At 42.0% G+C, this 14,686-nt stretch overlaps 2 protein-coding genes across 6 annotated transcripts in view; both read right to left on the reverse strand.

The window, feature by feature from the left end:
* The window catches only part of LOC118423357 (D-amino-acid oxidase-like), an 11,530-nt gene extending 3,213 nt beyond the window's left edge, over positions 1 to 8,317 (reverse strand). Inside the window, exons 1-9 of one of the 5 annotated variants that reach the window (XM_035831466.1) lie at positions 8,021 to 8,317; positions 7,830 to 7,911; positions 2,063 to 2,266; positions 1,427 to 1,541; positions 995 to 1,074; positions 745 to 810; positions 553 to 607; positions 338 to 439; positions 94 to 176 (exon numbers count right to left, since the gene is read on the reverse strand). In XM_035831466.1, coding sequence (XP_035687359.1) covers positions 94 to 176; positions 338 to 439; positions 553 to 607; positions 745 to 810; positions 995 to 1,074; positions 1,427 to 1,541; positions 2,063 to 2,262 — 701 coding nt within the window. In that variant the 5' untranslated portion in view covers positions 2,263 to 2,266; positions 7,830 to 7,911; positions 8,021 to 8,317. Of the gene's footprint in view, positions 1 to 93; positions 177 to 337; positions 440 to 552; positions 608 to 744; positions 811 to 994; positions 1,075 to 1,426; positions 1,542 to 2,062; positions 2,267 to 2,473; positions 2,822 to 4,391; positions 4,891 to 7,829; positions 7,984 to 8,020 lie in introns of those variants that run through there. The other 4 variants (XM_035831469.1, XM_035831468.1, XM_035831470.1 and 1 more) reach the window with 4 other exon arrangements.
* Positions 8,318 to 9,114: 797 nt separating this feature from the next.
* LOC118423358 (D-amino-acid oxidase-like) lies at positions 9,115 to 13,953 on the reverse strand. The gene is made up of 11 exons (XM_035831472.1): positions 13,815 to 13,953; positions 12,753 to 12,953; positions 12,397 to 12,511; positions 11,933 to 12,012; positions 11,739 to 11,804; positions 11,504 to 11,558; positions 11,286 to 11,387; positions 11,023 to 11,105; positions 10,690 to 10,807; positions 10,341 to 10,448; positions 9,115 to 9,473 (listed from the first exon to the last, which is right to left on the reverse strand). Exons 2-11 carry the CDS (start codon positions 12,767 to 12,769, stop codon positions 9,354 to 9,356), a joined length of 864 nt encoding a protein of 287 aa, XP_035687365.1. The 5' UTR covers positions 12,770 to 12,953; positions 13,815 to 13,953; the 3' UTR covers positions 9,115 to 9,353.
* Positions 13,954 to 14,686: the final 733 nt, after the last annotated feature.

Here is a 14,686-nt window from a genome sequence, read left to right on the forward strand (position 1 = left end):
CTGCTCAATGACAAATTGGTTTAGTGAAAAGAGAAGAATTTCTGATGAAGTACATTGAGCTAAAAAAAAAGCTTTTAGAAAACATTTTCTCACTTCGGGACCATATATGTAAAACCGTTGATGACTGGATGCTTTCCGTCCGTCTCTACAAAATACCGCAGCCAGGGCGCCTTTACCTAGGGCAGTATTTGGGAGTATGGCAAGATAGTAAACATGGGTTAGAATAGTTGACCATTGGTAGGAACCTCTCAATTTAAAACGTAAAAGTTTAGTCCAAATTTGAAGTCGTTTTACAAAGACGCTTTACATTTGCAGTACAATACATTATGGTACATACCCTCATGACCTGCCCCCTACTCGCTGAAACGGCCTCGTCACTTGCCAGCTTCGCAGCACCCAAACCGCTGCAGTTCACAACAACATCGTAATGTGGCGCCAACTGCGAGAAAAAATCCAAATACTAGTAATCTGGCATGAGATTTGTAACACAATTGCATTACACGAAAACCAATCAATCAAGCAATTAGGTAGCACAATGCCTGCTGTCCGTACCTGTTCCAATGAGTTCACTTTTCTCTGCACGAAGCCAACTCCTCTCTGAGTCAGTCTATGAAGCAAACGAGAAAAAAAGTAGTTTTGTAAGTCCTGACTTTTATTTGTCGTTATTTTTTTTACAAAGCAATAACACGACAGGTCGTTTCTGGTTTTGCATCTGCGTTTGATGTCATTGAACGAGTCTCCTACCTTTTCTTTGCCCACGGTAAGAAGTCTCTAGCCTGGCATATGAAGGTAGTGTAGAACCATCCTTGTCTGGAAAACATCAGGAAGCTTAAAGTATGTCATGATTTGAGTAATTAAGCGACCTCTGTGACATAAAAAAAAAGAGTATTTCAATTGTGGTGACGTCTTGCTCTAATAGAATACAGACAAAAGAAGCACCAAAAAATACTTACTAGTACGTTCTAGCGTATATCAACTTTGTAACATGACGTACTTGTAACCAGGAAACAGGTTGGTTAGCTCCCACGGGGTGACATGTCGGAACCCAACGACAATGTCTTTCCAGGCCGGGTCCTGTAGGGATGAAAAAAAGACATTCCTAATAATAGTAATCCATCACACACTGGGCTTACAATGTACTTATATTTTTGTTTGATTTGTTTGTTTGAAGCTTTGTCTATTATGAGAAGCTCCAATCAGCCGGTTTCCATTGAGGTCATGAGGGAAGAAAAAAGGGTCATACAAAATATCACAAAGATGCAGATTATTTTGGTAAAACCCGTAAACATTTTAGACCCTTATATGTAAGACTACACCTTTTTATTCGTAATGCAAGGTTAAAAGTTAAAGGGCGACACATGAGTGATTGGGTCTTTAGTACTTTTACGTACATGTAGTTTGTCCCTTTCGATATGTTAGTCCCTACCGGTATGGGGTCCATGTGGACGATGTAACCCGGCTGAAGGAAGATGCCGGCTTCATGTGCGTAGCTTGTCCGGAGAACCGAAGTCAAGAAGTCAAAGGAATCCTGTAGCCGCTTCCTGGTACGTGCAAGTCACGGTCAGAAAGGATATAAACAAAAACGTTTACAAATCTTATCAAATATCTCACATGCAGTGAAAGTATGTAGATTGTACAACGGCAAGTTTTACAAATATTGTAAACTTTGCTATTGTAACTTACTGACAATTTCAAATACTTCACAAATTATTATCTAGGTAATCATTTTTCTTGCTTCTTTATCGCATGAATGTGCAATACATATCGAGGAAGCCGTGTCCTACTTGCTATGAAAAGGATGGTCCATGGTCTTATTGTTCAGAGTATACCTATCCCGGCCCTGAACACTGTACGGTAAGCGACACATCACGCAAAAGAGATATATCCACAGAACTTTTCATAGCTTCTGTTAAATGTGCAAGATCTGCTTGGAGCTATGTAATTGTTAAGACAACGAGTAATTTATAATCACATACAGAAGTTTACTTAGCTCCCGTTAAATGTGCAAGATTTGCTCGGAACTATGTAATTGTCAGACAACGAGTAATTTATAATCACATACAGCTCTGCGTGAGTCATGTGCTCCTGTGACGGCGGTTTCCACAGACCTGCCGGTCCGTAACTCGCCATCGTGTTGTCCGGACAAAACTTCTCAGAGATGACTGTTAATTCCAACTGCCCATGCGCAGACGAACACTGCTCCATGATGTGCAGGGCAGAGGTCATACCCACAATTCCTGCTCCTACGACGGCGACTCTCATTTTGCTAAAATGGATATTTATATTTATAAAAAAATTATTCGGCATCCGTACAGGTGAATACAAGAAACAGAAAGAAAGAACTCTTATCTGTAATAGCCACCTAGATGCTCTGGCAATCGGCAGCAGAGTCAATACTGAAAATTCGTATCCATGACGATAATGTGACATAAGATAGTAACATATATCGATTGTTGTGCCAATGGCTTCGTACCTTAGGCGTCGCAAAGAACGATGACATCATACACATTCCATCTTGTATGGCCTCGTCCTACATAATGCTATGCAGTACATTTGTTGTGAGGCGTCAACAATTGTCCACTAGTTGAAATTGCCGACAGGTACAGAGAATTCTTGTCACAGGGGTGTGACAGAGTACTATCCGTAGTGACCTCACCTAATCACATCAGACCTCAATACTGAGGTCTAGAAAATGATCAGTTACAGTTGTGAGGTGGCTCCCAAAATCGACGACACGTCCCGAGTAATTACATTATGTAACGTTATACAGTCTAACCTGTATTAGCGGCCACCATTGCATTGCGACCTTGTCGGTCCCTTGTATTCGTAATGATTAAGAAATAGGCTTAGCGGCCACCTGTCCAACGTGGCCACGGCCACACAATTTCAGGTCCCGTTGATACAGAAACACTGCCAGCAACCATACTGCAGCCTTATGTCACCCTGCACCGTGTTTGAAATTGTAGTTTGCGAGGATTCGGAGTTCCTAGCAGGGTCATTTGGGCGGTAGCAGAAGGTATGCATGCCTTGTCATCAAAAGTGCAAGTCTTTGTCGGTGAATTTACCGATCGAGACAATGTTAGGGACTGGTCGATATTTAGCGGGGGGGGAGGGCCGGTCGTCAGAGGGTCGGGTCAAAAAATTTTTCCTAGGCCCTCCCCCCAGGTCAAAAAATTTTTCCTAGGCCCTCCCCCCAAGTCAAAATATTTTTCCTAGGCCCTCCCCCCTCCTATAAAATTTGAGAAATATTAAAGACGCCAATATATCACTGCGCTCCCGCTTGGAAATGTCATTTACGTCATACTTATGCTACTGGTTTTCATCGCGAGGCAGATCTCTTACCCCTAGCAAAAAAAGGGAAATTGAATGGCTCGGAGCCCATAAATATATGATTCATGGAGGCTACTGTGTTCTTCTGATATTCATAAATCCACTCTATCCAAACAACGCCACAAACTGAGTATTTTGTACCTGGATTTCTAGTAGATTTGCGCCGCTTCCCGGCGCGCGCCCCGCCCCTTTACTTAACGCATTACAAGTTCATGGGGTCTGAGGAGCTTGTCGGAGACAATTTATAATTCAAATACCTTTTGTACTTTTTCTTGGTTCTGTGGTGGCAATAACTGACGGTAATTAATCGGGGGAAAATGACTACAAAAACGTCAGCACGATGCGACTGACCAAAACTGAAGTGGGGAGGGGGGAGCCGACGTGTGACGACGATCCCACGGCGGGGTCGACCGGTCGCTTCTGTAGCTGCCGGCGGGCGTGCGAACGCAGACTTGTACTTGGGAGATCTTTTTAAAATGCCACGCTTTTTGGACATCCATTTTGTCGGTCAAAAATGACGGATCGAATGGGCAAAATTGTCGGGAAACTGGAATATATTACGAGAGGGTCTGCACGGAGGGTCCTGACAACGCTTTACGCTAAATTCGGGACGGTCGACAACGCTTTACGTTAAATTCACGAAGGCCGGCAACGTTTTACGCTAAATTCAGAAAGGCTGGCAACGGTTTACGCTATTTAAAGATGTTGCCCAATTTTCCTGTCAAGCGTAAAGATGAACCACATACTAGAGTCGGCCTGAATGTTCTGTCTTGCTTTTTCTGTTATTGACTCAAATACAAATCAATGAGTAGATACATGTAGGTGTTGTTATGAACACAGGTAAGCCTAGACCTACACAGGCTTTGACTTATTCTCTACATTCTCAGGCATTCGGATGTAGGGATTGGGAGTGACCAAGTTAAGCCGGACAAGAAAATCCGGATACATAAAGAACAAGTTACAAATGTTACCGAATTGGTGTTACCGATTTAAACGTTCTGTAGAGTACGAAACTACTACAATGCAAACAAAGAGTGAAGATAAACGTTTTGCAGTATTACCTGTCAATGCCGAGAACAGCCCGTGTAGATTTAGATGGTCTGGTATGTAGGAAGTAGGACTCGGAGCTGCCTTTATGCCTAAAAACTGGTTAGACCGGTGATTATGAATCACGAATGAACAGACTGAAAGAGATAATAGCCTTTTGCATATGTAACTATAGTAGTCTGTACGTAATTAGATGGAAATTTCCAACAACTTAACGTATCTGGATAGTACTCGTGTTGAACGTTTTCATGTCACACAGTGACGTTACACAGGCCACCAGAAAGTTAAACCCGAAATGATAGGAATGTTGATATTGAGAAAACTGTGGCTGCAAGTGACCACTCGATGCACAGTTCAGGGTTTTGTGTAAGTAAATTACCAGTATTAGGTCACGGGGGGCATGACAATTAGGGGCAATTTTGGAAGAATGTTTATATAATGGCTGTAACCAAGAGACCCATTCAAGTAACAGCCAACTTACGAGAAGAACAACTACAATTCTCAGGACCTAAGTACATGCCCACAATAGAACAAATAGCCAGCTTAGCTGTCAGTATACGCCTACAAACAGCTCGTGCAGCCCTCCGAACGAACGGAAGTATACGTACGCCTCCTGCAACAGTGAAGGGATAGAACTCTACCGACTACATCATACCAAACGAATTCTGTTGTAAGAAAATGTCGAGCCACGATGTCATTATATATTCGCTTGCAACTTTGCAATAATTGGACCCGCAACATCTGGAACACCTTTGACTGTAAAATTCTGGAAGGCTGTCAACACTCGACAGAGGCGGGGGCATGCTCCGCGGGGAAGATTTAAATTTTGACTCTCTGAAACACTATTTCCTGCATTTTGAGGGTAAATTTTCGCTGGCAGACAAAAGTTAAATGGCATATCTAATTAAAGATTCCCAGGGATTTAGTGTAAGCTTTTGAGGGTGACGCCACACAACTTATTTTTGCCATGTCGAGCGCCGAAGGGGTGAGGCGTCGCAAGGGAAGTCCGGAAAAATTTTGAAATCCTTACCCCCTGAAACGCCGCGTCCTGAGTTTTTGTAAGAAAATTTGATTTGATGGATATTATATAAAGCTAAATCTAATGACCTTTCTATCAGCAAAAAAGGTGTTTGAGGTTGACACGTCACATCCCCAACATATTTTCAGCATTTCGAGCGCCAAAGGCACGAGGCGGCGCAACGGGAGGACCATGGAAATTTTGAAATCTTGAACCTCTAAGATGATATTTCCTGCATTTTGATAGGATTTTGCTGCCAGACTAAGCTAGCTACCTTCAATAACATTCCTATTAACGGCAAAAGGTGAGGGCGAGGCCCCCGATACATATTTTGGCTAATGTCGATGACCGAATGTGAAAGGATTTGCAAGGGAAATTTTGAAATCTTGATCATCTGAAACGCAATTTCCCGTGTTTTGAGGGGCTAAATTCACTGGTAGACTACCCTTCGACTTATGAAATTTGGGAGACCAGGCTACGATTTACGGGTAATTTTTAGGCTAGGTTACGCTTTACGTGAAATTTTTAGGCTAGATTACGCTTTACGTGAAATACACTGGCTACGCTTTACAGTCAATTTTCCATCCTCACTACGAATTACGTGAAATAAAATAGCTTCCCTACGAATTACGCGAAATTAAAAGGCCTGCCTACGCCTTACGGAAAAGAGCATGCAGACCCTCTTACGAGTCTGACACGTTAGTTCAGATTCTTTTCTCTGTAGCTGTGTGTGTATCAGAGGCCTTGTGAACAGTCACGTTTGTGATTTTCATAGTTTTACAACTATCGACAAAGGAATCGTTCAACTCAGTTTAAGTTAAATAGTGTTTTCCTGCTGGTGCAAACTATAAACAGACGCCACTTTCCCGGGTTATTCGCAAAGTTTTCCGCTTCTAAGTGATTGACGTAACTTAACCGCGTTTTTTGGCGCCGCTGCTGGCTGTGATTGGTTGCAAGTTAATTCGATTTTTCGCATAACGTGGCAAGCCCTGTCAAATCGGTACATCTAAAGACTGCCGCCAAGGCTGTTGTCATGGTAACGACACGTATAGCAACATTTCCCATGCAAATTTAGTTACGCATGTCTTGTACTGCGTTTGATCATTATGATAGTTCTCAAGTCGAGGATGTGTACAGATTATAACGTTAACAAGGAAGCGAACATATGAAACAAGGAAAGCTGAATTCACAAGTCTCACCGGCCGTTTCACAGACTGCAGACGGCACACTGTCACCAGTCATCTTCCAGAGCGTTCCAAATTATGAAAGCAAACACGCATTTTCCCGTCATTTTTGTGGTAAAATCTGAGGAAAATACCGACATGTGTTGGTACGCGTACGCAGATGTTGACAAGAAATGCAAGTTCTTCTAAGACGCCAAATTTTGTCACCGTGACTGAATTGTGGCATTACAAACCGGAAGTACATTTTTACGTCGCGTTTTCGTAAATTTATCGAGAACTTATTATAGCAGTAGAACACTAAGAAAAGTCTACCCGGTCCTGTATGAACTTCGGCTTCATGCTAATTGCCGCGCCAGCTTCGTAAGAAAGGTAAACAAATTTTACTGATATTTTTTTTCTCCGCCCACCTTTATAATTATACAAACTGTAAATGAATACTGTAACATCAATATTTTTACAACGTTGTAGCGGTGTTAAACAGAGATCGCGGCAGCGAAATATTACTGAACGAAATTTCAGCATGTGGAGCGCCCGAGTCACCAACTTTTTTTACAATGCCGGGCGCCGAAGTCGGGCGCGAGGCGTCTCAAGCTTGTGGAGGCCCGGGGAAATTTTGAAATCTTGACCCTCTGAAACAGTATTTCCTGCCTTTTGAGGGACAAATTTTGCTGGTAGATCGAGCAATTTTTTTTCCTAGGCCCTCCCCCCGTCTCAAAATATTTTTCCTAGGCCCTCCCCCCGGCTCAAATTTTTTTTCCTAGGCCCTCCCCCCCCAGACGACCGGCCCTCCCCCCCCCGCTAAATATCGACCAGTCCCTTACTTGGTGAGAAAGATTAGTACGAACTGAAATCATGTGTAGCTTGCTCATGGTCAATTGATCAACATTTTCTCTATAGTGGCCACCTGTCTATAGTGGCCATATTTCTCCAGTTCCTTGAGTGGCCGCTATAGACAGGTTTGACTGTATATAAAACAAGGTGTCACTTCGATTCCCAAAGAGTTGAATTCTTGACACATGGTTCTGCCGCTGCACAGTATTATTACAAAGACCTTACCTAACCACTTACCACAATTGAGGTTCAACTTTGACCCATTCGCTGACTGACCTAATAAATACATTTGTATCCTTCTTCTGTCAATATACAACATACATTCACTGAAAAGGTCCAAGAAACTGAGTTATTTCACAAGTTAGCTTAGCGCTAGTCAACATCGAATGATACATTAAGACCACACAGAAATTGAATACCTTTAGACTGAGGCTAGGAAAGTGGTTGGTTGATGGCTGATGTCTTGTCCTAGCTCCTGACACAATCTTGCCCCAAACCGACCTGTACTCAGAGTTTAAAAGTCTACCATGTATACCAACAATGAATAATGTTATTTAGGAAGCAGGCTCAACTAATGGAATTTAACGTTCAGGACAGAGTTGAAGCTTACCTGATATTCAATAGTTCGATCACAGTTCAATCTACTAGCCACAGCTGGATGTCGGTACAACTATGGGGTCAGGAGTTCAAATGTCAGACACAGGCGCGTCCCCTATCACTGTGCAATACAAACGGTGTAGTTTGCTATTAAAAGAAACCAACTGTATTCGATGTCTTAACAACTTATGTAAGGAAGCTACCGTTCATAACGATCGAAGTGCGATGTAGAAATAATTGCTCTGGAGAAAATATTTTGCAGGGGATGCAGGACTTTAAGTGTGAGGCGATCTAGACACCTAAACTAGGCTAGGTCCCGTGTCGACAACAGCCACCTCCGGGCTCATAACTAACCCCACCGGTCCATCCGCAATCCAGCTACTCAGGTAGATCATGTGATCTCCTATCTGAAGGTGGTATCTCACTGCACTGGTGCAGCACTGCGGGGTTCGTTCACTACGACACTATTGTGTTATTTTCGCCGATTTTTTATAATTTAGATATTACGTAATACGTAAAAGTATGTCCTAGAAGACAACAAAATACACAAAATGAAAGCTTCATCTCTGAAATCCGTAGAGTATAGAACCCCGCAGTGCCGCACCGGTGCCGTGAGTGCAGTGAGATACCACCTTACATGAATGGAGAGCCATTGGAAAGCCTGCTAAGCACTGGACACAGAGTGCTCAATGATGTTCCGCAATAGAAACAAAGTGCTAACGAATATTCAGCACTGGAAACCGAGCGCTGACAAACTTTTCGCACTGGAAAACGATTACTGAGAGGATACTCTGGGATATGAATTACTGTACGTTGGCTTATTATTAATCATCATTGGACGGTACAATTGCATAGACCATGTGGAGTTTGGGAAGCTACATGAGTGCGTAATCATAACTTTACTTCCATGTTCGGAGTTGAAAGTCTCGGGTTCAAGCGGCTACATCTTGTAGGTAAGGAGTAGGTTAAGGACATCACCTGTTAGCCACTTTGGAATTTTACATAAAACAAGGACATACGATCTTCTCCCAATGAAAAAAAACAATGATAGAGGATTATATATATATATATATATATATATATATATATATATATATATATATATATATAAATTTTTCATCGTGTCATTAAATGTTCTTCGTGTTCAATAATTTTTGCAGTCGTCACAATTAGCTAGATTAAAGAAATTAAACACATTTATTGTCCCATTCTCTGCGCTCACATTGCTTTTAGAACCTCCAGAGTATGCTACCCACATTCGATTCGGAATTACTTGTACAGATTTTTCGCCCAGTCCTCTCAGTGAAACTCGTTTCAGGGAATTACTATCTCGAACATGTTGAAACCTATAAACGAGATTTTGGACGTCGTTCCGCCATGATGGTTTTCACGATGTCGGCAACCTCTTTGGCACAGCCGTGTGACCACGTGACCCCGTTCTCTCCATGCCCGTAGTTATGAACCACCTGGAAAAGACGTAACCAGTATGACTGTTTGTCTCTACTGTCTTTGTCATCGTAAAGGTTCTGTACTGCATCCCTCTAGGGCTGCAGACTCAAAAGAAGTCAATCACGTACCTCTGCATTTTATATAGCCTGAAATAATCCAATGCTAAATTAGCCTGGTATCCAGCCATATTGTAGCTCCCGAGTCTCTTCTGTCCTCTCCGCAAAGAGGCAGTTCTCGGGAGCTATAATGCGGATGGATACCAGGCTACTGCTAAATTATAGAATGATACTAACTTCCATTTTCTATCGATAACACAACATACATTAAGTAAAGTTACGGACAGCGGCATAGTTCATCAAAAATATCATCACAGAAGTTGCTGAATTACCCTGACTATTTCCAAGGTTCATGGCGAAAAATATACATATCTTCAGATGAAGTGTGTGTAAAGGAGAACTAGTACTCATCACACAAAAGTGAATGAGGTAAAGGGAGGTACTGTAAAAACCTAATGAAAGCTCATCTGTGTTGGTAAATTCCATATTGCAAAAGGTCATCCGACGACTTCCGGATTAGTCAGCGAATCATTTCATCTGAAGAAGGTCGGAGTGCTCGACCGAAAATTTATGGTGAGTCCCTTCTTTGTGTTGGAACAAAGTTTAAACTTTTGCAAAACTGTAAAAACCTGTTATCCTTACAGAGGGCAGACCTAAAGGATAGAGGACTAGGACCTTTGCGGTCAGAAAGGAACTACCGGAACTAGGAAAGCTTGCGATGAACTGGATGAAGAGGAGAGTTTTATAGAAAGACTGATTGTCGCTAAAGAGTGAACAGACCGCTGCATCAGCAGAATACAGTGGACTACTACTGAGTGACGTTAGTACCTCCAGTGACCGCCCTGTTGAAGTTCCCGCCAGTGTCTCTCTCTCCAGCCGGATTCCTCCGTCCCGCATGGGGCGGAAACCCGTCCACTCCTCTACTACCTCCGCACCCTGCAGCAAAGGTAAACATGTTACTGTTTACAGTATGAGTAATTTCTCTATCATATAGTATTTGAAACTGTGCAAAATAAAGGCCTGGTCAAAATGAAGCCATATGGCTGTATCATCACTTACACACGAGGACAGAACAACATATAAACTTCGTTCGTTAAAAGAACTAAGATACGTTTGAATGTTTGTGACTACTCTTGAAGTATTTATGTTTATTTTGTTTAAGAAGAACACGACGTACCTTCATTTGAGAGTTCAAGGCCAAGATTCCCTTCCAGATGGTGTCAGTGTCACGTGGGTCGTTCGTTTTCCGGAAATTCCCAGTCTGTTTGATTCCACCGATAACTACATTGTGCAAACTGCAGAACACATTTCAAAACAAAAGATTAAAAATGCGTACATATTTCTTAGGTACTAGTACACAAATCGGGTTGATTTAATCAAAGCTTAAGCTTTGCCCGTCTTGCTCAATTGCGCATTGGTGTAGCGAAATTATATTTTCATCATATATTAAAGTTTGGTGGGGTACTTTGAGTTAAAAATAAAAAAGACCTTTAAATCAAAATTTTCTTACTTTGGGTACATATATGGTATGCCATCGATGACTGGATGTTTTCCGTCCGTCTCTACAAAATACCGCAGCCAGGGAGCCTTTACCTACGAAAACATTTGGGAAGTATGGCAAGATAGTTAACATGGGTTAAAATAGTTGACCTCTAAAAATAGTTAAAATAGGTAGGAACCTCTAATTCAAAAGCGTAAAAGTCTAGTCGCAATTCAAACTATTTCTACATAGACCCTTCATACTTGCAGTATATGATATATTATGGTACAGACCCTCATGACCTGACCCCGACTCGCTGAAACGGCCTCGTCACTTGCCAAATTTGTCGCTCCCACGCCGCTGCAGTTCACAACAATATCGTAATGTGGCGCCAACTACGTGAAAATTCAGATAGTCCGGCATGAGATTGGCAACGCAATTGTATGACACGGAAACCAACCAACCAATCAATCAATTAATATCAATCAATTAGGTAGTCTTCTATCCGTACCTCTTCCAATGTGTTAACTTTTCTCTGCACGAAGGTGATCCCTCTCTGAGTAAGCCTGTCAAGCAAAAGGAAAAAAATAGCTTTGTATTCTCTTCTTTCAAAGTGGATATACAATATCTTTACGGAGTTTCTGGCTTTTGTTCGACGTTATTGTTGCAAGACAATAACACGATAGGTCGTTTCCGGTTTCGCATCTGCGTTCAGTGTCATTTAATGTCTTTAATGAGTCTCCTACCTTTTCTTTGCCCACGGTAAGAAGTCTCTAGGCTGGCAGATAAAGGCTGTGTAGAACCATCCTTGTCTGGAAAATATCAGCAAGCTTAATCAAGCGATCTCTGTGACATGGAAAAGAACATCTTGCTCTAATACAGACAAAGAAAGCACTTAAGGGTAATTACGTTCTGACGTATAGTTTGAAACATGACGTACTTGTAACCAGGAAACAGGTTGGTTAGCTCCCATGGGGTGACATGTCGGAACCCAACGACGATGTCTTTCCAGGCCGGGTCCTGTAGGGATGAAAAAACGTAGACGTGGTCATCCATTAAACACAAGATATACAAATACTTATAATTCTGTTTCATTCGATTGTTTGAACGATTGCCTTGTATGATAATCTCGAATCGGTCGCTTTCCGGTGAGGTCAAGAGGGAAGACGTTAGGGTCACACACATTTTGACAAAGATGCACATTATCTTGGTAAAACCCGTTAACAGCCAACATTCTTGACTGATAACTAGACTTGTAAGATTGAACCTTTGCATTGTGTACGGACCAAATGATGTAAGGTTAAAAGTTCAATGCATGTCAATACACACGAGCACTTCAGTCTTCAGTACTTTTGCGTACTTATAAAACATGTAGTTTGTCCCTTTCGATATGTTAGTACCTACTGGTATGGGGTCCATGTGGACGATGTAACCCGGCTGGAGGAAGATGCCGGCTTCATGTGCGTAGCTTGTCCGGAGAACCGATGTCAAGAAGTCAAAGGAACCCTGTAGGCGTTTCCTGATACAAATGAGAGTCAGATAGAGTATAAACAAAAAAAATCAAATCTTATCAAATATTTTATACATTGTAAACCTTACATTGTACTGGTAAGTTTTATAAACTTTATTGTAAACTTTTGCTTATCGAAAATAAGCGACATATCCAGCAAAAAGAGATATCCGCAGAAGTTTAAATGGTTCTCAATCAATGTCTGCAGGATTTGTTCGGAAGTATGTAATACAACGAGTAATTTACACACAGTTCTGCGTCACTCATGTGCTCTTGAGATGGCGGTTTCCATAGACCCCCCCGCACCGTAGCTCGTGTTGTCCGGACAGAAATTCTCAGAGATGACGGTCAGCTCCAACTGCCCATGCGCAGACGAACACTGCTCCATGATGTGCAGGGCAGAGGTCATACCCACAATTCCTGCTCCTATGACGGCGACTTTCATTTTTTTCTATAACCATATGAATGAACGAAAAATACATCAATCGAAGTCAATACCATACATAATTTTCTGTCTACGGATGGATATCACATTCACAAACAAAAAAAAAGTAACTCTCACCAATGATATCTACATTGCTTTTAATTTTCTAGATAATTAAGCCAAAACTGTTATCCAATATGATGACGTGACATAGCAATCTATGTGCTGATGGCTTCCCCCCTGAGGCGTCGCAAAGAACGGTGACAATGCACAATATTGTGGCGCCTGCACAATTCAATCTGTGCTCTTTTGTCGGTGATCAGTTATAGTTGTGAGATGGGAACTGTCGATCGAAATCGATGACACGTCCTGAATGATTTTCATAATTAATGTGTATAAAGCAAGGTGCCACTTGGCATTCTCAAGTGAGTTGAATTCTTGACACGGGGGTCTGCCTATGCACAGTAATATCCCTAAATTAGGCCTAATGACCTTACCTAACCACTTACCACTGTTGAGGTTCAACTTTGACCCAAGACCGACGGAACATGTAAATACATTTGTATCTTTGGTCAATCACGGAAAAAAGATCCAGACTGACTTATTTCAGCAGTAATATCAATATAGCTTAGCACCAATCAACGGCGAGCGATACATTATAACCACATAGTAATTGAATACCTTAATATTGGATGAGGTGATTAAACTGGTTGGTTGATGGCTGAAATTGTCTTGTCCAAACTCCAGACAAAATTTTGCCTAAACCGACATGTACTCAGATCTAGAGTTCAAAAGTCCAACGTCCATGGCGGCGATGTGTAACATATTATTCAACTTGACTGCCGGATTTTCAAGTTAATGTTACGTTCAAGACAGAATTGACATTACCTGATTTGATGTTGAACAGTTCGCTCGATCGCAGTTCAATCCACCGGTCACAGCTGGATCTGGGTACAACTATTGGGTCAGTTAGGGTCAGGAGTTCAACCTGTCAGACACAAGGACGCGCCCCCTACCACTGTGCAAACGTACGGTGCGGTTTACTATGAAAATAAACCAAGATCAACCAACAGCATGCGATGATTTAAAAGATTATGTAAAGAGGCTAACCAATCATTACGATCGAAGTGCGCTGTAGGAAACAATTTGATACCCTGGGGAAAATATTTCACACGGGATGTAGGACATTCAGCTTTTCCAAAGTATTAGAAACACAAACTTTGAGCTGATCCGACGTCGACAACACGCGCCCCGGACTCGTCACGCCCCTCTGGTCCATCCGCTAACCCGCTAGTGGTTGATTACTTCTAAATAGCGGGGGTTCTCGTTATGGAGTGACCGGGCACGTGTTGTCAACATGTCCGATTTACGACTGTTTATGTTTGTTCACGCCCACTAGAACGTAACGTGTTTTCAAGTGGCACTTTCCATGGAGAAATAAACGATTGGCTTTTAATACTACTCTCCAAGCAGAGGTTGGGTTTCGGTTATGTTTCTAGGCGTCAAAAAACAACCTGAGCCGAACCTCTTCTTGGAGAGAATTAACTTTACTACGGAGAGCGAATTATAAACAAAATGAGGCTGCCCCCGTCAACAACTCTGCTTTACACATGTTCGCTGTCGATTCACAGTAGGTAAGAAGCCCATACAAATATCAGTAATATCTTTATCTAAAATCATTCGTTTGTATTATGTTATATGCCCCATGTGTTCGATCACCTGTTCATAGCTTGGTTTACTTTGGGTATGGCTGACTTACC

The sequence above is a fragment of the Branchiostoma floridae genome, chromosome 9 (genome assembly GCF_000003815.2).
Source record: "Branchiostoma floridae strain S238N-H82 chromosome 9, Bfl_VNyyK, whole genome shotgun sequence".
In the NCBI taxonomy this organism is placed as follows: domain Eukaryota; kingdom Metazoa; phylum Chordata; class Leptocardii; order Amphioxiformes; family Branchiostomatidae; genus Branchiostoma; species Branchiostoma floridae.

Bases quoted from the DNA above. Each gene is read 5' to 3' on its own strand.
- LOC118423358 (XM_035831472.1), bottom strand. The intron at 11,388-11,503 runs GTACGGATAGAA...ATTTTCACGTAG, and splicing joins AAGTTAACACATTGGAAGAG to TTGGCGCCACATTACGATAT. The intron at 10,808-11,022 runs GTAAGAAAATTT...TGTGTTCTGCAG, and splicing joins ATACCATATATGTACCCAAA to TTTGCACAATGTAGTTATCG.